This window comes from Phyllobates terribilis, unplaced genomic scaffold (genome assembly GCF_046119375.1).
Source record: "Phyllobates terribilis strain yellow unplaced genomic scaffold, ASM4611937v1 Scaffold_1__5_contigs__length_1240528914, whole genome shotgun sequence".
NCBI classification, from domain to species: Eukaryota; Metazoa; Chordata; class Amphibia; order Anura; family Dendrobatidae; genus Phyllobates; species Phyllobates terribilis.
Window position 1 is genome coordinate 480,288,672 of NW_027362761.1, and position 26,698 is coordinate 480,315,369.

Genomic DNA, 26,698 nt, shown 5'->3' on the forward strand with positions numbered 1-26,698 from the left:
CTTTATTTTAGGACTTACATCAACGATGATGAGTTTTCTGTCAGTACAGGGCAACTCTCCCATCATCTGAAGTTTGTTATATTTGTTAGCCCTTAAAAGAAAATCCTGAAAAAGAGCGGACTGTGACTGACTGGTGAACATCTGAAATCCCATATCTAGAGGAGAAAATGGAAACAGACAAACATTTATGTTACAAGCCATACAGGAAATTTGATTAAGGACTATGCAAAAGGAACCTATGGAGGTAAAGGATCTTTAGTAAGTTGGACACAAAATCCTTATTGATGAACAGCATCTGAACATCATAGTATAATAATTTTTTATATCAACCCCATAATTAGAACCCCTAAAAATAGAAAATGATAACTGAAATGTACTGTTAACACTGATGCACTGCTGAACTGGCTGTCAATCTAAGTGATGGAGCATGGTTACAGCCACTGCCCTCAGTATAGTAAGTGATGACTGTAGTCACGCCTACATGACTGAAAGCCGGCGGCTGCTCCCTGGAGAAAAAAAGTTAATTTTCTCCAGGGTTCCGCACTGAGCACTTCGGCACCCGGGAAAAAATGAACTTTTCAGGTGCACATTAAATATATCCACAGGTGCGTATCTTATTAACTCAGATGTTGTCAAAAAAACTATCAGAAGCTTCCAAACACATGACATCATCATATGGGCAGTCCAGAATTGTTTAAAGGCATAGTAATCTTAGTGTATGTAAACTTTTGACTTTGCAATAAGTAATAAAAATGCCTTAAAACATTCTCTCTCTCTCATTATTCTGGGATTTGGCAAATATTAAAAATTATGGTAATCCTAATTGACCTAAAACGGGAAAGGTTTATTCTGATTTCGTGTCAGATATTGAGAAAAACATGGAGATGTGTCTTTTTATATCGTGTATGTAAACTTCTGATTTCAATTGTGTATATACAAATGTCTAAAGTCCATAACTCTAAACAGGCAAGAGAGCAGCTTCCATAAATGTACAGGAAACAGAATACAATAATCTGCAATCAGAAATACAGATTATAAAAAAAAAAATCACAATCTGGCTTCAATTAGTTTAAAAAAATGTATGTGACACATTCCCTTCAAGAAAAATAAATAAAAATATTCCTAAAAAAAAGTATTGGATATTTTAAGAAATGTTTACTAGGTTAGAGTAGAGTAGGGCCCGGCCAAAAGAGTCTCCTTGTAATGGTGGCAGGCTTAAAACAAAATCTTTTGGCCAAAACAAAAGCTGCTGGCTATGTACGTGATATGGTTCGATGGGAACTGTTAATGTGTGACTGGGGAGGACGGGGTACAGAGGTAGAGTTTTTCCAGTGGGCGGCGGGACTGTGGAAAGTTTGAGGGGTGAAGGCGGAGCTGGGGTGGAGCCTCGGCGGAGTCTCAAGGGTTTGCCAGTGTTGGGGCCCCCCGTGTATTCCTGGTCACTGCCCTGTTCACTACTACTGGAGCTCAGCAGCTCTCAGTGCTCATCACTTGATGAACTGAGCCATATACATATGGAAGCTACTGTGTTGAGTACCGTGGTGGATTAGCTGCAGCGCTACAGAATGGCAAATTTATTTGAATGGAATTGAATTCTATTTTACTTTTACAAAAATCCATTTTCTTCAAATACAGATTTTTTGTAATTCGTTCCACGTGAATTCAGCAAACTTGCGTCCAGCTGAGGCTGCCATTTTATTGAACCTTAAAGGGTCATCAAAAAGGCCATTTTACTGTTTGGAGGGCTATGTGGGTGACATTATACTGTATATAAGCAATTATACAGTGAGAATGTTTTTGCAGGGACCATAATACTGTATAGAGGGCTGTGTGGGGGTCACTATGCTGTTTGGAGGGCTAGTGGGCGCCATTATATAGTGTGGATGGTTATGTTTGGGCCATCATACTGAGTGGATGAGCGTGGAGGCCACTATACTGTATGGAGGGCTGTCTGGCGATCACAGTTGGGGCATCATACTGTGTTGGGGTCACCATACTTTGCCAGGGGAGGGTTACAGTAGGGTCATCATACAGTGTGTGTGGAGGGCAATGTGGAAGAATTCACTGTGGAGGCATCATACTGTGTTTCAGGGGGGCACTATAGTTGGAATCATACTATGGGGCAATGAAAGGGCAATCTAGGGGTTTCAATAGGAGGAAGATCACTTTGTAAGGGCTGAAAAGTTGTAAGATATGTTCTTCTGTGACCCCACAGAACATTACGTTTTTTTGGGGGGGACAATTATAACTTTGGCTATGGGGCCCCATGATTTCGGTGTACGCCCCGGCGGACACTCAGACAGCGCACACTAGGTCTGGGTGTCCGCCTCCATTAGGCGTATTTGCCCGAAAATTATGCAACATTATAATCTACGGCTCCATTGGGGCACAAGCCTGAATCCCATTTTGCAGTGGGGTTCGAACGTAAGCCCCGACGGGGCCCCCGAGCGTGTGACAAAATTCAATGTCAAAGCACCCTAATGTGAGACCTAGTGGCCAGTAAGAAAACTGCATAATGTTTTTAATCCAAACCCTGATATGAAAAAATAAACTTAAAAAAAAAAAACTCAACTAGCTATAAGCAGCCTGGCCATGTAACCAATGCGGTGTATAACTAAACCTGGCACAACACTGATTTCGACAGTTTTCACACTATCAGACCCATTTTTCCCTCTATGTGGAGCTGTGATGGCAATATTACAAAAAAATTAATTTCGTATAGTTTTTTTTCTTCTTTTAAATATATCTTTAATTACCTCGGTCAAAAATGACTGGTGGCTCATCCTGTTTAAATTCTTGCATTAAAGGGTTGATCCACTCCTGGACTTGGATGCTCATCTCTTTGGCAAGCACTAGGATGGTTGCAGTCTTTCCGCAACCAGGAGGGCCAGTCAGCAACAAAATAGACCCACCCTGTGAAAACATGCAGACATGTTAGCGATAAAGAAAAGGTGATGAATACACTGGGTACGGAAAGTATTCAGACGCCTTTAAATTTTTCACTCTTTGTTTCATTGCAGCCATTTGGTAAATTCTAAAAAGTTCATTTTTTTTCTCATTAAAGTAGACTGTGAAACCCATCTTGAATGAAAAAAAACAGACATGTAGAAATTTTTGCAAATTTATTAAAAAAAGAAAAACTGAAATATCACATGGTCATAAGTATTCAGACCCTTTGCTCAGACACTCATATTTAAGTCACATGCTGTCCATTTCCTTGTGATCCTCCTTGAGATGGTTCTACTCCTTCATTGGAGTCCAGCTGTGTTTAATTAAACTAATAGGACTTGATTTGGAAAGGCACACACCTGTCTATATAAGACCTCACAGCTCACAGTGCATGTCAGACCAAATGAGAATCATGAGCTCAAAAGGAACTGCCCAAGGAGCTCAGAGACAGAATTGTGGTAAGGCACAGATCTGGTCAAGGTTACAAAAGAATTTCTGTATTACACAAGGTTCTTAAGAGCACAGTGGCCTCCATAATCCTTAAATGGAAGAAGTTTGGGACCACCAGAAGTCTTCCTAGACCTGGCCATCCAGCCAAACTGACCAATCGTGGGAGAAGAGCCTTGGTGAGAGAGGTAAAGAAGAACCCCAAGATCACTGTGGCAGAGCTCCAGAGACAGTTTCTCCCATCTCTAGGGAGATGGGAGAAAGTTCCACAAAGTCAACTACAGTATCACTGCAGCCCTCCACCAGTCGGGCCTTTATGGCAGAGTGGCCCAACAGAAGCCTCTCCTCAGTGCAAGACATATGAAAGACTGCAGAGAGTTTGCTCAAAAACACATGAAGAACTCCCAGACTATGAGAAATAAGATTATCTGGTCTGATGAGACGAAGATAGAACTTTCTGGTAATAATTCTAAGCGGTATGTGTGGAGAAAACCAGGCACTGCTCATCACCTGCCTAATACAATCCCAACAGTGAAACATGGTGGTGGCAGCATCATGCTATGGGGGTGTTTTTCAGCTGCAGGGACAGGACGACTGATTGCAATTGAAGGAAACATGAATGTGGCCAAGTACAGAGATATCCTGGATGAAAACCTCTTCCAGAGTGCTCTGGACCTCAGGACTTGGCCGAAGGTTCACCTTCCAACAAGGCAATGACCCTAAGCACACAGCTAAAATAACAAAGGAGTGGCTTCAGAACAACTCTGTGACCATTCTTGACTGGCCAAGCCAGAGCCCTGACCTAAACCCAATTGAGCATCTCTGGAGAGACCTGAAAATGGCTGTCCACCAACGTTCACCATCCAACCTGACAGAACTGGAAAGGATCTGCAAGGAACAATGGCAGAGGATCCCCAAATCCAGATGTGAAAAACTTGTTGCATCATTCCCAAGAAGACTCATGGCTGTACTAGCTCAAAAGGGTGCTGCTACTCAATACTGAGCAAAGGGTCTGAATACTTATGACCATGTGATATTTCAGTTTTTCTTTTTTAATAAATTTGCAAACATTTCTACATTTCTGGGTTTTTTCAGTCAAGGTGGGGTGCAGAGTGCACTTTAATGTGAAATAAAAATTAACTTTTAAGAATTTACCAAATGGCTGCAATGAAACAAAGTGTGAAAAATTTAAAGGGGTCTGAATACTTTCCGTACCCACTGTATCTGACCTCTGGGGGCTCCAATGATCCCTAGAATGGGGGTCCTGAGCAGTTGTGCTGTGAGGAGGAATTCAAATGGAGGGGCATGACAAATGCTTAACTCCTGCTCCATCCACAGCCCTCCTCAAAGTAGACCCCCATTCTAATGATCTGTAGTGTTGAGCCACCCCCGTAGTGTTCGAGTTCGGTTCGGTTCGTCGAACACCCGTGTGTTCGCCGAACTGTTCGTCGAACTGTTCGTCGAACACCTTCGAACACCGTTAAAACCAATGGCAGGCAAACAAAAACACATAGAAACACATAGAAAACACCTTCAAAAGGTGTCCAAAAGCTGACAAACTGCTCAGAAGACACAACTAACACATGGAAAAGTGACAAGTACATATAGTCATGCGAAAAGAAAAGAGGTGGAGGAGTAAAAGGAGGGGGAGACACAGATATAGGCATGTCATGCCCTTCTAAAATCCAAAAAGTGAGAAGCCGAGACGGCCAGTCCGCTCCTGCCCGTGCCACCTCCGTGTCGCCGGGTTTGTGCCAGAGCCGCGGTGAACCCTGACGGCCAGCCCCCCTCTCCCAATACTGGTGCCTGTCCGCTGGTGGGTCGAGAGAGCCCCCCTGTGGTGGAGGCAGCTCTAAGCTTTTTAATTTAAATTGTCCCTCTAATTTGAATGAATACACTTTAAATCCATTTACAAGGATCTATTGGAGGGCAAGTCTCATGCCAGCAGCCGCGTAATTCCAGCTCCAGTAGCGTCCACTAAAGCTGCTGCAGTTAAAAAGCTTTTATAAGGATCGAGCTCGGCTGTCCACCGCAAGGCATCCTAGTGCCAGTCCCAGCCCCTATGCCTTGGGGTGCCTCCTGATGCTCTTCACTGAGTATCCCGTGGTCCCGAAGCATTTCCTTTGAAAAAATTAAGTGTCCAAACTACAGGTGGTGTAGCTTGCTTAACAGCCGGGATAATCCGCTGACTAGCAGACACTGCTACTAGGCACAAAGTATTTCCTGGGCTAGATGCAGTTAAAAATTTGTAAGTAGATACTCTCGTTGGATGCTGAGAAAGCATTCCATAGAGTCTCCTGGCACGCCATATATGATTATCTTAAAAAGCTTGGGGTAGGGGTCTAGGGGACCCTTTTATAGCCAAAATCACGGCCCTGTATCACAATACGTCACCTAGGCTGAAGATAAATGGAACTGTAGCACCGAGGGCTCGGTTGCTACAGACGTATTGCACCTCACCCAGAGGTGTGATATCTCACTCTCAGATAAGGATGGAGTGTGGATCAGGACCCGACACCTGCATGCATTACACCACATTGCCGTGGGGCAGGGCGACCAATATGCCCCTGAGATGGGCACGACAGTCCCTGTCCCTGGCTGGAGTGGGGGGAGGGAACACTGAGGAAGGGGAACCCTGCAGTGCAGGAGCAGGGAGGAAGCAGTTCCTGGGTGCATTGAGAAGGGAGTATAAAAGGTGGGCACCATCTTAGTTCAGTGCAGAGAAGTCTGAGCAGAAGTGGCAGGGAGCAGGGGCTCTGCATGAGCTCTGCTCCGGAGGCGGGCCTAGTAACAGAGGCCCAGGCCTGCAAGAGGGAGAAGGAAGGAAGAGGAGCGGAGAAGGCTCCAGGAACGAGGAATGAAGGGATCCCAGGGGTGCGGACGGGCGAGTCGCCACCGCACGCCCGAATCCACCTGCGTGGAGGGGTCAGGCCAAAGGGGGAGACTGGTCCCCGAACTAGTGGAGGCAGGAAACGACCCTCAGCTAGAAACCGGAGGCTCTGACATTTTATGTGGCGCAGCCCCTTGCTCCACCCGCTAGGAAGGCACCACATAGGGTCAGGGAAACTGGCGCCAAGTTTACCAAGAGGAGGCCCGAGGCAGCCGGACAGAAGTGTTGGTAAGAAAGGCCAGACAAAGGACACACAAAGGGGGTCCTGTGAAGCACTCCAAAGTTATCTGGGAGTTGTCTGAGCCCCTCACCTGGTGAGCACAGTACGACGTGGGCAGCCGTTACCTGCAGACGTGGTCTGGATAATAAGAACTGTGAGTAAAGGCCCTGAACTGCATCACTGACTCCGTGTCGTTACTGCTGCTGCCCTGCACCATCACCCCCATCCTCCGCATACACTGCCCTGAGGCTATACTCCTCCCGTGGGGAGTTATGCTACGCTCTGCTGCACCCACAACACCAGCCTTAGCGGTCTGCCCTGTAGCGGCGGTTCACTCTGACCGCAATCCACGGGTGGCGTAGTCGGACATTTAAACATCAAAACCACATAAATAGTTCCGCCACTGGTTTGACCGCCCTGAGCCACGGAACCGGATCGCCGCCACGAAGACTACAACCACCAGCATCCACCAAAAAGGGTCCGGCTCCAGGTGTCCCAAGGCCCAGGGGGTGCGTCAGAACATTTTCATCACCTTTCACAATCACCAATGGGACAAGGCAGGGATGTCCTCTGTCCCCTCTCTTATACATCCTAGTGACGGAGCACCTGCTCTCATCAATTCGCCATAACCCCAATATTAGGTGGATTGAGGTGGGAGGCACCGAGTACAAGTGCTCTCTATTTGCTGATGATGTCCTAGTATATATCACTCAATCACATATATCCATCCCTGCTGTTATGGAGGAAATAGATCACTTTGTTACATGGTAAAATTTTAAAATCAATGCAGCGAAGTCTGAGGCCCTCGATGTCTCCCTCCCTAAATCCATATAGGATTCCATCCAGTCCAACTTTCCCTTTGCCTGGCCCTCACAGGGTATCAAATACTTAGGAATTCCTATTCATAGAGACCTCTCCCATCTATGTTATCTTAATTTTGGGCCCTTTATTGAACAATTCCATACAGACCACGGTTGGCAAGTTAGAACTGTAAGATTCACTACGTGAACCACTGGTGTTTTGTGGAAAAGCACATGTACACCGCGTTCCAAATTATTATGCAAAAAGTGTTTAGGAGTGATAAGGGAAGAATTTGTTTGTTTGTCAGTTAAACTCATTGATGGTGGTGTGTGTCAGGGCTCTTTATATCACTGTAAGCAATTGCAGACACCTGTGCTAATTAGTTTGGCAGGTGTGTCCAATGAAAGGCAAGACTACTTAAGAAGGCTCTCTCACATTATTAAGCAGCCTACATTTTCTGCCAAAATGGGAAAGAAAAAGGATGTGTCGGCTGCTGAGAAGCAACAAATTGTGGAGTGTTTAGGTCAAGGCATGACTACAATCAACATTGTGCGATGATCAGGATGAAGTGTCTTGGCAATCAAGAAGTATGTAGCTGATTCACAGTACACACGTGTGCGTGCTGATAAGGGCAAATTGAGGACTCTTTCCTACAGGCAATTACGTCAGGTTGAAAGAGCAGCGGCAAAAAAGCCTTGTCATAGCAGCAGACAAGTTTTTGAAGCTGCTTGTGCCTCCAACGTCCCCCGAACAACAAGATGCAGGGTCCTTCAGAGGTTTGCAGCTGTGCATACGCCATCCTGTCGACCTCCTCTATCCACTTCACACAAGCAGAAACGGCTCCAGTGGGCCAAACATTACATGAAGACTGATTTCAAAACTGTTTTGTTCACGGATGAGTGCCGTGCAGCGCTCGATGGTCCAGATGAATGGAGTGGAGGATGGCTGGTTGATGGACACCCCACGCAAACACGGCTACAGCGCCAACAAGGAGGAGGTGGAGTAATGTTTTGGGCTGGAATCATGGGGAGAGAGATTGTCGGCCCCTTTAGGATCCCTGAAGGCGCTAAAGATGAACTCCATAATGTATGTGGATTTTCTCAAACAGCACTTCCTGCCATGGTTCAAGAAGAAGAACCGTGTATTTCACAGCAAGATCATTTTTCTGCATGATAATGCACCATCTCATGCTGCACATAAAACATCTGCATCTCTGGCTGATATGGGCATAAAAGGGGACAAACTTATGGTGTGACCCCCATGCTCCCCTGACCTCTACCCCATTCAGAACCTTTGGAGCATCATTAAAAGGAGTGTCTATGATGGCGGGAGGCAGTTCACATCTAAGCAACAGCTCTGGGAGGGTATTCTGTCCTCATGCAAAACAATTGAAGCAGAAACCATCCAAAACCTGACAAATTCAATGGACGAGAGAGTTCAGAAGCTCCTTTCGAACAAGGGGTCCTATGTGAAAATGTAACATCACCTAGAATAAAGTTTTGAGTTGAAAACTGTTTGATTTCAGTTTCTAACAACCTGCTAATGCTTATAATTTCAAAAATGACCATTTTTTTGGTCTTTATTAAAATGAAAAGGTTGATCGAAAAGTTTGGGGGATCTAAGAGTGTGGCAGCCCAGTAGTCATGATTACTTCGAATTCTGACAATATGAGGGTCATGCTGCAGGTAGTGCAGCAAGAAGGCACTTATGTGTCTTGCGCATCTCGGAGCCCCAAAATTATTTTCCGGGCTAGATGCAGCTAAAAATTATTTTTAATTTTAAATCTGGTGAAGCTTATTATAGATGGCCTAATAGGATCAGTGCTGCACAATGTTACAAAGCCCAAATTATTTTCCAGTCAAGATACAGATAAACATGATTAGTAATTTGAAAGCTTAAAACGGTTGGTAGGGTGATTTTAACCAATTATCAAGCTTTTACTCTCCCCAGGATGACACAGGGGTAGAAAAGTCGTTTCGGATCCATGATTTGTTCATCTTTATGAACGTGAGTCTGTCTACATTATCAGTGGAGAGCCGCGTGCGCTTATCTGTCAGCACACCACCAGCAGCGCTGAACACACGTTCAGACAGAACGCTGGCTGCGGGGCATGACAAGATCTCCAAGGCGTAAGTGGCTAGCTCCGGCCATTTATCCAGATTGGAAGCACAAAAAGAGCAAGGGTCCAGTGACACAGTCATGGCTTCAATGTTTACTTGGAGATACTCCTGTACCATCGTCTCTAGGCGTTGACTATGTGTCAGACTTCTTGTCTCCTGTGGCCTTGCAAAGGATGGGCTAAAAAAGTGGTGAAATGATTCCGCAAAATTGATGTTACCAGCAGATACTGTGGTTCTGTTACGGTTTGAGTGCTGAACACTTGACGGTCCCACGGTTGGCAAGTTGGAACTGTGAGATTCACTACGTGCACCACTGGTATTTTGTGGAAAAGCACATGTAAGATTCTGCAACAGTCTCTGCTGATACTCCTGCATGCGTGCATCCCTTTCTATGGCAGGAATAATTTCTGCAAATTTACTTTTTTACCGGGGATCTAACAGTGTGGCAACCCAGTAGTCAGGATTATTTCTAATTCTCACAATTCGAGGGTCATGTTGCAGGTAGTGCAGCAAGAAGGCACTCATGTGTGTTGCGCATCCAGGAGCACCAAGTCCCTGTTGTGTTGGTGGCGAGGTAACAATCATGCTTCCTTCCTCTGTCCTCTCCCCCCAACCTCGCACAACAGAAATGTGATCAAGGTCTCCCTCATCTGATGAGTCTTCCATCAGTTCGTCCTCCACTTCTTCCTGGGCTCCTGCACCTTCCTCACTAGTTTGGCTGCTACCATGCGCCCTGGTAAAATCATCTCCCCCACCCTCACATGCCTGCCGCCTTGGTGCTGCCGACCGTCTGGACCTTGCAGATGTTAGCCCTTCCGCATACAACTCCTCCTCCTCTACTTCCTCCACCTCATCTTGTGCCACCACCTGACTCCGAATTCTGTTTAACATGTGCTCCAGCATGTAAATCACCGGAATAGTCATGCGGATAATGGCATCGTCAGCACTAAACATCTTCGTCGCCATTTCAAAACTGTGCAGAAGGGTGCATAGGTCCCTGATCTGAGACCAGTCCTCCAGCGTGATTTGCCCCACCTCTGAATCTCGTTGGCCCAGGCTATACGTCAGAACGTATTGCACCAGGGCTTGTCGGTGCTGCCACAGTCGCTGCAACATGTGCAGAGTTGAATTCCACCGGGTAGGCACATCGCATTTTAGCCGGTGAAGTGGCAGGCCCAACGACTTCTGTAGAGATGTAAGTCGCTGAGCTGCGGGATGCGAACGGCGGAAGTGAGCACACAGCGACCGTGCCCTCTGCAGAAGGCCATCTAGTCTGGGATAGTGGGCTAAAAATTGCTGGACAACCAGGTTCAACACGTGAGCCATACAAGGCACGTGTGTGACATTGCCCCGGCGAAGGGCCGCACCCAGGTTTGCAGCATTGTCGCACACGGCCTTCCCTGGTTTCAGGTCCAGTGGAGACAACCATTCATGAAATTGGTTCTCCAGAGCTGACCACAACTCCTCAGCTGTGTGACTCACATTTCCCAGACATTTCAATGTAAAAACCGCCTGATGACGTTGAGCCCTACTGCCAGCATAGTAAGGAGGTGTGCAGGATCCCTTCTGCGCAGTTAGAAAGCTTGTGGCATGACCAGACAGGCTTTGGGTGCAGGTGGAAGACCGAGAGGAGGTTGAGGAGGCAGAAGCAGTGGAGGAACTTTGACATAAAGAGGATTGACGCACAACTCGTGGGGACGGCAAGACTTGGACAGCAGCCCCTTGTCCTGCTGTCACCATAGTTACCCAGTGCCCAGTCAGCGACATGTAACGCCCCTGTCCATGCCTACTCGTCCAAGTGTCTGTGGTGAAATGCACCCTGTCACACACAGAGTTTCTCAAAGAAGCGGTGATGTTGTGTGCGACATGCTGGTGGAGCGCAGGCACACCTTTCTTTGAGAAGTAGTGCCGACTGGGCATCTGGTACTGGGGCACTGCGACGGACATAAGGTCTCGAAAATCCTCTGTGTCCACCAGGCGGAAAGGCAGCATTTCTGTAGCCAAGAGCTTGCAGATGGTGAAATTCAACCTCTTAGCTTTCTCATGGCTAGGAGGAAATGGTCTTTTACTTGTCCACATCTGAGGGACCGAGGGCTGGCTATTGTGCTTAGACGGGGTTGATAAGGGTGTCCCCGGCAAACTGCCGGTCTGTGAGGAAGATGCAGGCGTACATGTTAGGTTGCCTTGATCCAAAGGTGGTGCTATCGATGTCGGACAGCGCTCAAGACCAGCTGGTGTTACCACCTCCAAAGAAAATGATGACCTGCCAATCACGCTGGCTGTTGCGGGTAAAGAGGTGGCAGGTCTGCGCCCCAAAACAGGTGTGACTGCTGTCCCCCCAGTCACAGAGGATGAAGAGGCCGCGGATGCACAAGATATGGCAGACGGTGGTTGGCCCGGCCGGCTAGGCCGCATTGTAGCACACTGAGCTTCCCACTGCAACTTATGCTTCATGTCCATGTGCCGGTTCATGCATGAAGTACTCAAACTATGTATTTTTTGGCCTCTACTTAGCTTTTGCTGACAAATGTTACAGATAACACGAGTTGGGTCATCTTTATCGATCTGAAAAAATGCCCAGGCTATGCAAGGCTTAGCACCCATGCGACCTGAAGAGCCACCACGACTTGTGGTGAGAGGCAGAGTTGTGTTTGAGGATGCAGTTGTTGACGTGCTTCCAGTACTACGTCTCTGTCCAGGAAGGCGCAACCTGACCTCGTCGTCACTAGCATCTTCCTCCACCTCCTCTGCTGACCTCATCTCTTGGCTGACTGTGGGTTGACAGTAAGTGGGATCTCCGACCTCATCATCATCACCCTGTGCGTTATCACACCCGTCGTCCTCAGAGCCAACCTGTTCCTGCCCTGACAAAAAACTAAAGTTGTCGCTCCAATCAGGTATTTGAGTCTCATCATCGTCTTCCTGATTGTCTCCACCAACAGGAGTTACAGTTTGGGAATGAGGGTCTACATTATGGTCAGAACCTTCTGCGTCTGGTCCTGGATCCGACTCCTAAAGATTCTGGGCATCAGTGCAGATCATTTCCTCGTCTGGATTCACAGAAGCGCTGGAGTCGACCTCTGATTCCCAGGCTATAGTATGAGTAAACAGCTCTGCAGACTCAACCATCTGTTCTACCTCATACTCAGACGGGCAGCTGGAGATTTGGGAGCTGTGAGGAAGCAAGTGCGATTTGGGTGACACCTTTGAGGACTGGAGTATTTGTGATGTTGAAGTTGATGTGGAGGAGAGCCCACTTAAAGGAGCACTTGATATCCGTTGAAGCACCTGCTGTTTTTGTGCCTCATCTGGAATTTGTAGCGATTGGCGTGGCCGTAAGAAAGGGATCTTATCACATTGTCCGCTAAAAGAAGTAGACATTTTAGTTTGGCTGGAAGATGGTCTTTCTTCTGCACCTACCCCACGGACACAACCTTTTTTCCCCTTCCCAACACGCCTATTCCCCTTTCCACCAGCAGCAGGCCTTTTTCCACTCATTTTGGTGGTTAACTAATTCACAACTCTGGAGTTGTTTGCACAAAAAAACAATGGATGGTAACCGAGCAGAGCTGAGTGGCCAAACTGTGGTATTAGGCCAAAACTATTGGCTGGGTTAGATGCAGAAAAAAATATTTTTAATTTGCAACCTGATGGAGGTCAGTATAGATGGACTAATAGACCAAGTCCCACACACCGCTAGAAGCCCAAATATTTTTTCAGAGCTAGATGCAGAAAATTTTTTTATTCAATTTGCAACCTGATGGAGGTCAGTATAGATGGACTAATAGACCAAGTCCCACACACTGCTAGAAGCCCAAATATTTTTTCAGAGCTAGATGCAGAAAATTTTTTTATTCAATTTGCAACCTGATGGAGGTCAGTATAGATGGACTAATAGACCAAGTCCCACACACTGCTAGAAGCCCAAATATTTTTTCAGAGCTAGATGCAGAAAAAAATTATTTTTAATTTGCAACCTGATGGAGGTCAGTATAGATGGACTAATAGAACAAGTCCCACACGCTGCTAGAAGCCCAAATATTTTTTCAGAGATAAATGAAGAAAAAAATTATTTTTAATTTGCAACCTGATGGAGGTCAGTATAGATGGACTAATAGACCAAGTCCCACACACTGCTAGAAGCCCAAATATTTTTTCAGAGCTAGATGCAGAAAAAAATTATATTCAATTTGCAACCTGATGGAGGTCAGTATAGATGGACTAATAGAATGATGCTATGCCCAAAAGATTTTACTTCACTAGGTGCAGTAAAAAAATTGGTATTCTATACACAGGTGGTATATCTTGCAACACAGATAGGCTACTCCACTGACTAACACACTCTGCAATAGGCCAAAAAGGATTAGCTTTGCTAGATTCAGCCAAATGCTGTGAAAAAAACTTGCACAGCACTGGCACAGACCTGCCTGGCAAGAACTGATAGGAACTCATGTAACCTAGTCCTGAAAAGGACTCCAATTACAATTAGTCTTTACTCCCACAATCTATCTACTTAAGAGCACAGACCTGCTTGATAAAAGTCGTAGGAAATGCTGTAACCTAGTCCTTAAAAGGACTGCAATCACAACTATTCCCTACTCCCAAGCTATCTGTATATTTGTGCGAAAATTGGCTTGAAATTAACAAGGTATAGCGCACACAGCAACAGCGGTGCCGTCTAACACGCAGCTGCAGCAGTGAGAAAATGGTGGCGACGGGGAAAATGGCTTGGTCTTATAGGGCAAGGACATGTGACATACACTGCCAATCACACATGCCCTTGCTTGTGTGAAAAAAAGCACTTTGCTCCGTGTGTGCGCTGCTGATAGGCTGACAGACTGCACCTCCCCACTGCAAATGCGGGAAAGAGAAAAAAAAATGGAGATCTTCATTGTTCCTGCAGAGATCCATCCCCTGCCCCTCCCCCCGCCCCGCTGTACACTCAAACTGCGTATTAACATTAATTTTCATCATTACTGAGAAAAAATCCAGTTATGATTTTGGTGCACGAACAGTTATCGAACATAACCTCGAACAGCCGAATTTTTCTCAAATTGTTCGTGTTCGCCGACCGGCTCGAACACCGCCCAAAACAGCTCGAATTTGAGATTGGCGAACAGTTCGAGTAGAACAACGCTCATCTCTAATGATCTGCCATCAGTCATTTATTTCCCCCCTTTTAAACAAGTAATGAATGTCAACTATGGAAAACCAGTTCACGTTAATACAGTTTGGACAAAATGTATGGTTTAAGGAATGAGGATAAGCATAAAGAAAGATTTTTCATCACAAAACAATGTAAAATAAGCAGACTAACTTGTTTTTTGTCAGCGTTCGCTCTTAGCCAAGTTTCAACTTCCTCCACTTTCTTCTTATGTACAGCAAGCTCTGTCTGCAAAAAGTGCAGAGTGCTTTCGTGAAAAACACAGATGTTGCCCATATAATTTAAGAATAGCAGTACTTATTGGGAACATTCTTGAGCATGAAAGGGATTTTCGCCTTTTCGTATGCCTTATTAACCCCTTCACCACCTTGGGTTTACCAGGTTGTTTTTTTGCTCCCCTTCTTCACAGAGCCATAACTTTTTTATTTTTCCGTCAGTACGGCCATGTGAGGGCTTGTTTTTTGAGGGATGAGTTGTACTTTTGAACAACAGCATTGATTTTACCATATAGTGTACTGGAAAACAGGAAAAAAAAATCCAAGTGTGGTGAATTTGCAAAAAAAGTGCTATTCCACTTTTCCAATTCCAATTTTTTTTTACCATGTTCACTATATGCTAAAAGTGACCTGCAGTAATGATTCTCCAGGTCATTACGAGTTTGCAGATATCAAACATGTATAGGTTCTTTTTTATTCAAGTGATGAAAAAAAATTCCAAAGTTTATTAAAAAAAATGGCGCCATTTTCAGGATTTGGGGCCAGCTAAGGGCTTATTTTTTGCAGGCCGAGCGGACGTTTTTATTGATACCTTTTTGGGATAGATATGATGTTTTCATCGCCTGTTATTGCAATATTGCGGTGACAAAAAAAAAATGTAATTCTGGGGTTTTAATTTTTTTCTCGTTACGCCGTTTACCGATCGAATTCTTTTTATATATTGATAGATCGGGCGATTCTGAACACGGATATACAAAATGCGTATTTTGGATTTTTTTAAATTGTTTTATTATGAATGGGGCGAAAGGGGGGTGATTTGAACTTTATTTGTTTTATTTTAATATTTTTAAAAACTTTTTTTTTTTTTTTTACTTTTCATTGAATTCAATAGTCTCCATGGGAGACTAGAAGCTGCGATCATCCGATCGCTTGTGTTACACATAGCAAGGCTTCAGGGCTACAGGGTAGCGCTCTTAGCAGTTTGGCAATGACAACCGCAGGGGTCTCCTGCAGACCCCGGGGTTGTCATGCCAACCCATCGGCGGCCTGCGATCAGGTGACAGGCTCGCCGATGGGCGGGTCTTATGACACGCTTCCGGCACAATTATGTTAAATGCCGCTGTCAGAGATTGACAGCGGCATTTAACATGTTAACAGCCACGAGTGTATCGCAATTCTACCCGTGGCTGTTAAGGGCACATGACAGCTGATTAAATCAGCTGTCGTGTGCCTGAAAAGGTGCGGGCTCAACAATGGAGGTTAAAGGGACTCTGTCAGTCGTTTTTTGCTATGTCATCTGAGAGCAGCATGATGTAGGGACTGAGGCCCTGATCACAGTAATCTGCAACTTATAAAGGCCCCGTCACACATAGCGACGCTACAGCGATCCTGACAACGATACGACCTGTCAGGGATCGTTGCTGCGTCGCTATGTGATCGCTGGTGAGCTGTCAAACAGGCAGGCTCACCAGCGATCAGGGGAGCAGCGACATCGTGGAAAGAATCTTTCCACAATGTCCTGCTCCTGGTTACCAGCCTGCTGAAGCAGGAGCAGGCTGGTAACCATGATAAACAGCGCGTTACTAGGGGCACACGCGCACCTAGTAACCCGTTGTTTATCATGGTTACCACTCTGCTACGGTGAGCGGGAGGTTACCGCTCACCGTAGCAGAGTGGTAACCATGATAAACAGCGGGTTACTAGGTGCGCGTGTGCCCCTAGTAACGCACTGTTTATCATGGTTACCAGCCTGATCGCTGGTCCTGCTGGTCACACACAGCGATGTGTGCTGACCAGCGGGAGGGCAAAGACCAAAAAATTGTCCAGGACATTTTGCAGCGATCAGCGACCTCACAGCAGGGGCCTGATCGCTGCAAAGTGTCACACATAGCGACATCGCTGGTGAGGTCGCTGTTGCGTCACCAAAACCGTGACTCAGCAGCGATCTCGCTATGTGAGACGGGGGCTTTAGGCTGTTTTGCTGATTCAATAAAATCAGTGCTTTAATCAGCAGGAGATTATCACTATAGGACTAGGTGTCTTCTGCCTCCTAGTCAACTGCTCTGTTTTCTGCAGCCCCACCACTGATTGGCAGATCTCTGTGTACACTGGCAGCTTTCTGTTACTATACAATCAGTGGTGTGGGCAGAGTTATAAAGAGCTCAGCATTCGGAGCACGGCTAGATCTGCAGCAGAAAAAACAGGTACTGTATCAAAAAGAAAGCAAGCAGACCAGCAAGTGACACATCAGACTGCTCTTAGATTACATATTAAAAACCTGCTGACGGATTCCCTTTAAAGGTATACACATTGGAGTAGTGGGCTCCATTTGGACCCTCCTGTTAGACTACCGAGCCCTTATAATAACAGCCCATCCATGCATTATATGGCCAGCCATTATTCAAAAAAGCTGCCACTTAATATTAAATAGTGGCCACTGCAAGGAAAATGTTAGGCCAGACATTGAGAAAACAAGTGATCATAAGCAGTTAAAGGGTTATTCCCATCTCCGTCTTTCATGGCTGGTATGGGAACAATTGGTCCTAGGTGTTGGCCACCAACAGCAGGGTTATGGACACACCATAATGTAAGCTACGCTTGTACAGCAGCCCATGAGTTATGCCAACAGTTCACATTGCTATGTTATATCCATAAGCCCCACCTCGGCCATGAAAGACTGAGATGGGAATAACACATTAATGAGAGAGTCCTTAAAACCGCATCAGATGTTATTTAAAATAGCTTGTTTTTATGAGGACAAACCTGTAGTCAATTTTCAGGATTCGGTCAGAACCCTATAATACACATGATTTCCTATTCATTATCAAGCACAGAAATATTATGGGTTAAAACTGGAATTAAAAAGTGAGATCTTTCCAAATAAAAAAAAAGTCACTGCTTGGGATGAGCTCTAAGAAAAACATTACAAAACGGTCTTCATCTTTTCCGAGTGACCTACCTGAACACTGGGCCGGTACTTATCAATCCACGGGTCATTCTGAGACTGGCCTGACGTCGCTGCGACTCCATCTTTACCATGACTGGCAGAGAACGGATTTGCTCTTTTTTTGTTGTGAGATTTGTTCTCTAACGTGGACTCATCATTCTTGCTAACACCTCGCTTAGAGGTCACAAAAACTTGTGAGGTGACTTTATCTGAGCTGCCAAAGAAATCTTCAAAGGACGGTTCTACCCAGTCAGTGATCTGGAAACAAGTCACATCAGAAATGGACGCATGTAATATTACATCATTATATTGTAGTGCTGTCATTTATAGAGATAATTCTACTAAAGGACGGAAGCGCTAAGAAAAATATACCTGGAATATTTCAGGAGGATTCAATCATGTAAATTGCATTCAGCACCTTCGATCACCAGAGACGCACTCAACTGTTTCATTCGTTGTACAGTTTTATCAGATTGTGAGTGGATTTTAAAAAGTGTATGGTATTTCTGTGCAAATCTGAAAATATCAGATATTTCCTCCACTTCACATTGATGACAACACTCCTCTGGTGAGATGATAAGCATCTAACATCCGACGTAACAAATACACGAGTCTCTCCAAAGCCAACTGCGAATATCAGCAGGAAACAGATCAGTATTGCACCGTATAGAACCCAAAATGTTAGGTAGCAAATCTGTCCAATCATACTAATTCTGGGGCTGCTTGGGTTACCAGAGAAGTGGCGTTAGAGGTGAATAGACTTAGGCTACGTGCACACAACGTCTTTTAAACTTTTGCAAACCTGCAAAGTTTTTCAAGCAGAAGCAGCAGGCAACTCTGCCATATTTTTTTTTTTTTGAATAGCCTTTTCTGACATTTTTCGGACGTTTCCTTAAAGAAGTTGTCCACTACTTTGACAACCTCTTGTGATACCCCACGCTTGGCCCTGATAAAATAAAAGAGATTATACTCACCTCCCATGCTGGCGCCGTTCCCGTGGTGTCAGCACTCGCAGTCCCGGGGCTCTTGTGCTGTTTTTGTGATGCGTGACCCCGGCACCCTATCAGCGCTGGCATCACTGGCCCCGTCTCCTATCAAATTGAACATGAAGAGGACGTGACAGCAGCCGCCGCCTGGACTTCCTCTTGATGTTCGATTTGTCCGAAGGCAGACAGTGACACCAGCGCTGATTAGGTGCCAGGGTCACGTGTGACAACAACTGCACGAGAGCCCCGGGACACCGCTACAACGGCGCCAGAACGAGAGGTGAGTATAAGCTTATTTATTTTATCGAAGTCAAAGTTTTGATCAAAAAAGGGTTGTCCTAGTAGTGGGCAACCCAGTTAACCTTTTTTTTTGGTAGTTTTGGCAGCTGGCAGTTAGAAAGCACTAGCGTTTTTGAGCAAAAAACGCCTGGGTGTTTCAAGCTTTCCTATTAACAAGTATAGGGCATAGAATGGTCTGCTCACTTTTAACCAGGTGGTGGTTTTAAAAAACCTGAAGTAGTTAAAAGACATTCAAAAGCCTGAACTTACGCACAGCGGTTCGTTTTTTCACAAAAAAAAATGCATATGGTCATTCTTTTGAGCATTTTATGATAGATGTTTCAGGTGAAATCCGCCTGATGTGCACATACAGAGATTTATGACGGTAACCCCATCTACCTAAGGAGAGGTGAACAGAGCCAATCACAACCGGAGAGAAGTTCAAGGCGCTTGTAAGATACAGAATTTAAATGCAATCTAAAAATTCATATAACATTAGTAAGCAGACGCATTACCTTAGCAGAAGTGACTTTTCTTCTGTAAGATGTCTTTGACATTATAAAGTTGTAAAATTCCCATCAGCTCAGCAATGCATGATATGTGGGGACCAGGTCTTGCACTAAAAAAAAGGAAATTAGAAATTCATGTATAAATATGTTATGCAAAAATAAAAACTATGACATTCATGGGATATATCAGTATAAACAAGTTATCGCCGATGCACTGTATACCTAATAACTGTACGAACGGTGCAACTTAAGTCCATGGGCAAAATCAGATGATTGTGGCGGCATATTATGCATACTCAAGTCTACGACACTAAAGATAGAGCACTATACTGTGCTTGACTCTGTTCAGTGTCAGTTGTGACTGGATTGCATAACCTTGAATATGTTCACGGTCATAGATGTGAATGGATCGGCGGGAAATATGAGTAACTCTCTACTCCACTCATTCCCATTTTGCTGCAGTCTTGCAGCCAGGAGAAAATCAGGGGACAAATGCTCTTTATTATGGCAATTGGGAGGAGTCCAAACACGTGGTCTAGTGATAAGTGATAATGTGTTTAGCCTGGAATATCTCTTATATTTTACAAGAAAGCAAAAACTAAGCTTACAAGAACAGTAACAATGAACACCCTAAATTTAAAAAAATACAAACATTCTTAGAAATTTGTACGGCTTGGAAGTACTATATTGTAAGGTGGTGTGCACACAGTGCGTTTTTTTATGCGTTTTGGATGCGGCAATTCCGTGCAGAATTGGCCTCAAAAACGCATTGCAATCCTTATCCCATGATTTCTAACGAAATTTAGGCAGATCTGTGCACATGATCAGGATTTTTCCCGACTGAATTTCATGCACGTAAAAAGAAGCAGCATGTACATTCTTTTTGCGTTTTTCCTATACAATGCATTGGAAAAAACGCATGGCAAATCCGCAGGCAAAAACGCATGAAAATGCATCGAAAACGTGCAGAATTTCCGCAGTGTTTTTGCTGCCAAGAGGTGCAGAACCTTGCAGAAACGCTGCAGAAATTTCTGCAAGCAATTCCTGATCGTTCGCACATAACCTAAATCTGAACAAGGGGAGACAGACATACAGGTGCATCTCAGTAAATTAGAATATCATCAAAAAGTTAATTTATTTCAGTTCTTCAATACAAAAAGTGAAACTCATTATATAGAGTCATTACAAACAGAGTGATCTATTTCAAGTGTTTATTTCTGTTAATGTTGATAATTATGGTTTACAGCCAATGAAAACACAAAAGTCATTATCTCAGTGAATTAAAATAATTAACAAAAAACACCTGCAAAGACTTCTTAAGTGTTTAAAAAGGTCCCTTAGTCTGTGTCAGTAGGCTCCACAATCATGGGGAAGACTGCTGACTTGACAGATGTCCAGAAGGCAGTCACTGACACACTCCACAAGGTCCCAGAGTTCCAGTTTTCATTTGGAAATCAAGGTCCCAGAGTCTGGAGGAAGAGAGGAGAGGCCACAATCCAAGCTGCTTGAGGTCTAGTGTGAAGTTTCCACAATCAGTGATGGTTTGGGGAGCCATGTCATCTGCTGGTGTAGGTTCACTGTTTTATCAAGACCAAAGTCAGATCAGCCATCTACCAGGAAATTTTAGACCTCTTCATGCTTCCCTCTGTCGACAAGCTTTTTGGAGATGGAAATGTAATTCTCCAGCAGGACTTGGCACCTGTCCACACTGCCAAAAGTACCAATACCTGGTTTAAAAACAACAGTATCACTGTGCTTGATTGGCCAGCAAACTTGCCTGACCTTAACCCCATAGAGAATCTATGGGGTATTGTCAAGAGGAAGATGAGCAACACGAGACCCAACAATGCAGATGAGCTGAAGGCTGCTATCAAAGCAACCTGGGCTTCCATAAGGCTGCGTGCCCACTATGCGTTTTTCAAGCGTTTATGCTGTGGAATTTCCGCAGTGAAATCGCTTAAAGGCTTGGTAATACGTGCTCCATGGTTCCCAATGATAATCCGCATGTGCTGTGGATCCGCTGCTGCGGATTATCATTGCGGAAAAATCCGCAGCATGTCCATTAATTTTGTGGACACGCAGCGTAATTGCCGCCATTGACTTGCATTGAATCGCTTAATATCCGCATGACTACATGTGCACATGCGGATATTAAGCGATTCAATGTGCGGATGGTACCTGGGTCTGGAGAAGAGGAGACTCTCCTCCAGACCCGGGTACCATAGTACCTATAGTTAAAAAAGAATTGAAAATAAAAAAATATACATTATACTCACCTTCCGATGTCCCCCGGTCTCCTCTGTGGTGCGTCCTGGCTCCCCGGTGGCTCGCGATGGTGTAAAAGGACTTTCCATGACGTCATTTAGTCATGTGACAGGTCACGCGACAGCTGACGTCAGCGGTCGCGTGACCTGTCACATAACTAAATGACGTCATGGAAGGTCCTTTTACACCACAGCGAGCCGTACAAGAGACCGGACGCACCGGAGAGAAGACCACGGGCCATCAGAAGGTAAGTATAATGTTTGTTTTTTTACCATTTTTATTCTTTTTTTAACTATTAACTTGGTCACACTATATAAATCCATGCCGGTTGCATGGATTTATATAGTGTGACCAAGTTGTCAAGCACTTTCCAAGTGATGCTAAAAATAGCTTGGAAAAGCGCTTGATAACCCGCATGCAAAAACGCTTGACAAACGCTTGTACCTGGCAGGAAAAACGCATGTGAAATCCGCATGTGATTTTCCTGCCAGGGAGATGCAGAAAAAAATATGCAGCATTCCTTCATCATGGGCACTTAGCCTAACACCTCAGCAGTGCCGCAGGCTGATCGCCTCCATGCCACGCCGCATTGATGCAGTAATTGATGCAAAAGGAGCCCCGACCAAGTATGGAGTGCATTTATTGAACATACATTTCAGTAGGCCAACATTTTGGATTTTAAAAACATTTTTCAAGCTGTTATAAAGTATTCTAGTTTACTGACATAATGACTTTTGTGTTTTCATTGGCTGTAAGCCATAATCATCAACATTAACAGAAATAAACACTTGAAATAGATCACTCTGTTTGTAATGACTTAATAGGAGTTTCACTTTCTGTATTGAAGTGCAATAAATTAACTTTTTGATGATATTCTAATTTAATGAGATGCACCTGTAAATCTGCTTGACGCTGCCCTGTGTGAACCTATTTTCCCAGCTGAGACACTGACTGTTGGTTTGTTAAAACTTTTTGACAGTGAGGGTGATTAATGAGGAGTTCTCCTTCAACTGAAGTCTTCAAACAGAGGCTGGTCAGACATCTGTCTGAGATAGTTTAGAGAATCCTGTATTGAGAAGGTAGTTGGACATGATGATCCTGTAGGTTCCTTCCAACTCTAACATTCTATGTTTCTAGGATAATCAGTATCTGATCAGTGGAAATCCAACTGCTGGGAACTCACAAGGAAGAGGCTTCAACAGTTTTTCCAAAGCACAGTATAGCTGCCTCCTGATGCTGTGCAGAGAATGAGGCCACGTTGTATTTTCTATACATCACCCGATTGTGAGCAGGAACCAAATCCACTTTACCAAAAGCTGTTCTGAAAGCAGCGGTGCCTTATTCTGGGGATTGTTGATGGTTCCAGAAGTCAGAACCTCTTACTGGTCAGATAGAGATTTTATATGCAATCTGTCAGCAAAAACTTAGGGTCCGTTTACAAGAACTGACCTGCGTCACAATACAATCGCCATTTAGTCAACCTTTACTGATTGATGGTCATTTAATAGCCGGTTTGCACAGGCAGACTGAAGTAAATGATGTGCAATTAGCAATCTGTGATAAGTCGTTCAGTGCACGTGAGCTGCCATGATTCTCGGCCGGGCGAGTCCAGATTACACAGGTGGATGCATCGCCGAGAAAGATGATCTTTTGCGCTGGGCAAAAGATAGTTTCATCTGACGAACAAGCATTCATTAGGTGATCGCAGCCTGTTATTAAGGAAATAATATAATAAAAAAAGCGCTTTTATGAACGTTACTTCACGAATATCTGTCAGTGTAAATGCAGCTTTAGGCTGAATTGAGACAAAAAAAGATTCTGCACCTAAAATCTGCTGCTAATTTCACTACGATACTTGTGAACTGAGTTTTAAAACCTCACATTGACACATAGTGGAAATATTCATTCCAAAAGAAAGAGAAGGTGGCAGATTATCATTGTGGATTTCACTCCTTTCATGTAGAATTCATGGAAAATCCGCAGCACAATCCACATGAGAAGTTTGCTATAGAATTGTAGACTTGTGTCAGAAAAATTCTACCACTTCTGGACTTCACCTCAGACATCCATGTTAATTCTCATCCATAAAAAAACGGACTGATTTCCACCAGTGTTTTGGATCAGATTTTCATTAGAGGTTGTAAAAAAGAAAAAAAAAACAAAAAAAACAGATGAAGATTTCTCAAGCCTCTCCTATGAAACAGTCAACGAAAAGCAGACAGCACTAGTCTGGTCACCAGCCAGGATGGCATCCACGCTCTGTGTGAGACCTGCATTTTATAGTTTGATCTGTGACTCCGATCAAAATCGGACAGGTGCTAATTTTTTCTTGTTGCAGACACTCTGTTTGCAAAAATCCACGGACGTGTGATGATGTGAACAGTTCTACAGATTAGAAAAACACAGATAGAACACGTATGTGAAAAACAGACGTCTGAATGAGGCCTTAGATTATTTTTGCACATCTTGGCTTTCTGCAGATGTCCACAGCAGGATGAGCCCCTTTGTCAGTTTTTGTTACGTGGCAGACTTTTTTTTTTTGTGCCACTGTTCACCGCAAAAATTTTCCATGAAACTATCCGTTCCATCCGCCATGTGTGACCGGGCTTTATAACGGCCCTAGACGTCTGTTGACCGATTCCTCTGGTTTCTGCGGCCTCCACGGACAATGTTTGGCTACAGATACGGCAGGTTTCCTCCATAGTCTGCGGAGATTCCATTGTAGCCCATCAGATAGATGATTTCTTCAAGATCAGCAGCACCAGACGTGAATCCTTGATGCTCGCCTCCGCCATGACAATAAGACATGTTCCATGATGCTGAAGTTGGTTTCTTATGCAGCAACTTTTTTTTCCCCCCTCTTTTTTACAGGTTAAACAATGAAAATAAAAAAATCCCAATAATAAAATACAATGCAGCGAGGTTCCCTGATGTGAATACACTTAAAAACAGCTACAAAAATGATAAAACTGGCACAAAAATGGGCATGGAAGGGCATTAAATTACTTTGGGCCACTGAGCTCACACCACCATTACATAGGTAGTGATTAGTGTTAAGCGAGTATGTTCTGTTAACCCTTTCGCAGAGTATGCTCGGGCCGAGCTCCGAGTATTTACAGCTGCTCGGTGATATGTTTGAATCACTCCCGTGTGCATGATTTGCAACTATTTGACAGTTTTATTACATGTGAGGAATGCTTATTTCTTACACCTTCCTCACATGTAATAAAGCTGTCAAACTGTTGCAAATCATGCACACGGGAGCAATTCAAACATATCACCGAGCAGCTGTAAATACTCGGAGCTCTGCCGAGCATACTCGGAACAGAACATACTCGCTCAACACTAGTAGTGATGCCCCATATCAAATTCCAATTACTCCATCCTGGCCCAAATGTGTTCTGGGTAGCAGACCTGGCATAAAAGTGAGAAAATAGCCAATTTTCACAGATTTAAATAAGTAACTGGTGTTTTTTAAAGTGTTAAATGACCTTGGGCCGCTGGTCTTATAACACCAGCACAAAACAGGAAGATCCACATCAATATCAGTTTTCTTTCAGGCTGGCTGTAGTGGTTACTGATCAAAAAAAGCTGGCATCAAAGTTGGCAAATTGCAACTTTGTACTGATGTGAATAAATTATTTGTTTTAAGAGTTAAAGGGGTTGTTCCGTCTTAAGCTAAAAGTCTGCAGTCTCTCTGTGACTGCAGACTTGTGAATCCTTACATTGCACGCACTGCTCATTGTGAGGATTCTCCAGTGCAGACGCCAGGAGCAGCGGGCGTGTAACCGCAAGTATGTGATCTGCATATTTTAAGCCACATTCTGACTAGACGTGTCTGGCCTCGTTCAATTCACTTGCATTGAGTCCTCACAATGAGCAGTGCGTTCGATGTAAGGATTCACAAGTCTGCAGTCACATACATAGAAAGACTGCAGACTTTTAGCTTAAGACGGAACAACCCCTTTAACTCGTAAAACAAATAAGTGACGTGAAACCCCATCCACAATCCATCAATCGGGGAGAGCGCGGCATTGGGTCCCGCCTGCATGAATCCAGAACTTGACTTGACCTCAGCGGATGCCAGAGGAGGCTGCAACCGGAGGTCACATGATGCCTGTGAGCGATAGCGCCGCACATAGGCAACAGTATGTATATACAAAAACACTTGTTTACAAGGGTTAAAGCGACAGGGCAGTATAGTATGCAGTGGACAACCTCTTTAACCCTTTCAATAACGCCCTTCTGTGCCCACTTTGATGCTTATTTTTGTGGCAGTTCTATTATTTTTGTAGCTGTTTTTAACTGTATTCACATCAGGGATATCTCTGCATTGTATTCTATTATTGTGATTTTTTACTTTTGTTTTTAAATCTGTAAAAAAACTGCTGAATAAAAAAGCAGCTCCAGCATCGTCCATGCTCCTAACATGTAATGTCTGCAAGCGGGGCAGCGGTGATGGGGTCACCTCAGGTGTAATCAGTCCCACCAATAACCAGACAGCGCTCTTCTTCTTAGCTCAGTGCATGTGTATGAGGGAGTGATGGGACTTGTAGTTCCACAGGTGTACACCAATATAACTGTTGAGCAGGCAGTGTATATAGGCGTAATGTCACCTCCTCCTCCTCCTCCTCCTCCAGCCCCGGCTGGTACACTGCAGACACAACTCCCGGTACTCACCTCTGAACACAACAACGCCGCCTCCTGCTCAGTGCAGTAGCGGTAAACCGTCAGTAACTGCTCACACCGCGAGCGCCCAACATCAACGTCACCGGCGCAGACAGAGCGCAGCTGATGGTGGTGAAGCCAGCGGCGCCATATTTGATGTGGGCATAAATTTGCATAAATAATTCCTCTGTATAATCCTTATCGTAAATATTGTGATGTGGTAATTATGACGCTAGTG

The 26,698-nt window shown here is 44.6% G+C and overlaps 1 protein-coding gene across 1 annotated transcript in view; it reads right to left on the bottom strand.

Annotated features, from left to right (window-relative positions):
• The window catches only part of RAD17 (RAD17 checkpoint clamp loader component), a 46,589-nt gene extending 19,979 nt beyond the window's left edge, over window positions 1-26,610 (bottom strand). The window contains exons 1-6 of the mRNA XM_073679351.1: window positions 26,473-26,610; window positions 19,534-19,637; window positions 17,766-18,011; window positions 14,745-14,819; window positions 2,757-2,913; window positions 19-155 (exon numbers count right to left, since the gene is read on the bottom strand). Of these exons, the coding sequence (XP_073535452.1) occupies window positions 19-155; window positions 2,757-2,913; window positions 14,745-14,819; window positions 17,766-18,011; window positions 19,534-19,575 (657 nt within the window). The 5' untranslated portion in view covers window positions 19,576-19,637; window positions 26,473-26,610. The remainder of the gene's footprint in view (window positions 1-18; window positions 156-2,756; window positions 2,914-14,744; window positions 14,820-17,765; window positions 18,012-19,533; window positions 19,638-26,472) is intronic.
• Between the last annotated feature and the right edge of the window lie 88 nt (window positions 26,611-26,698).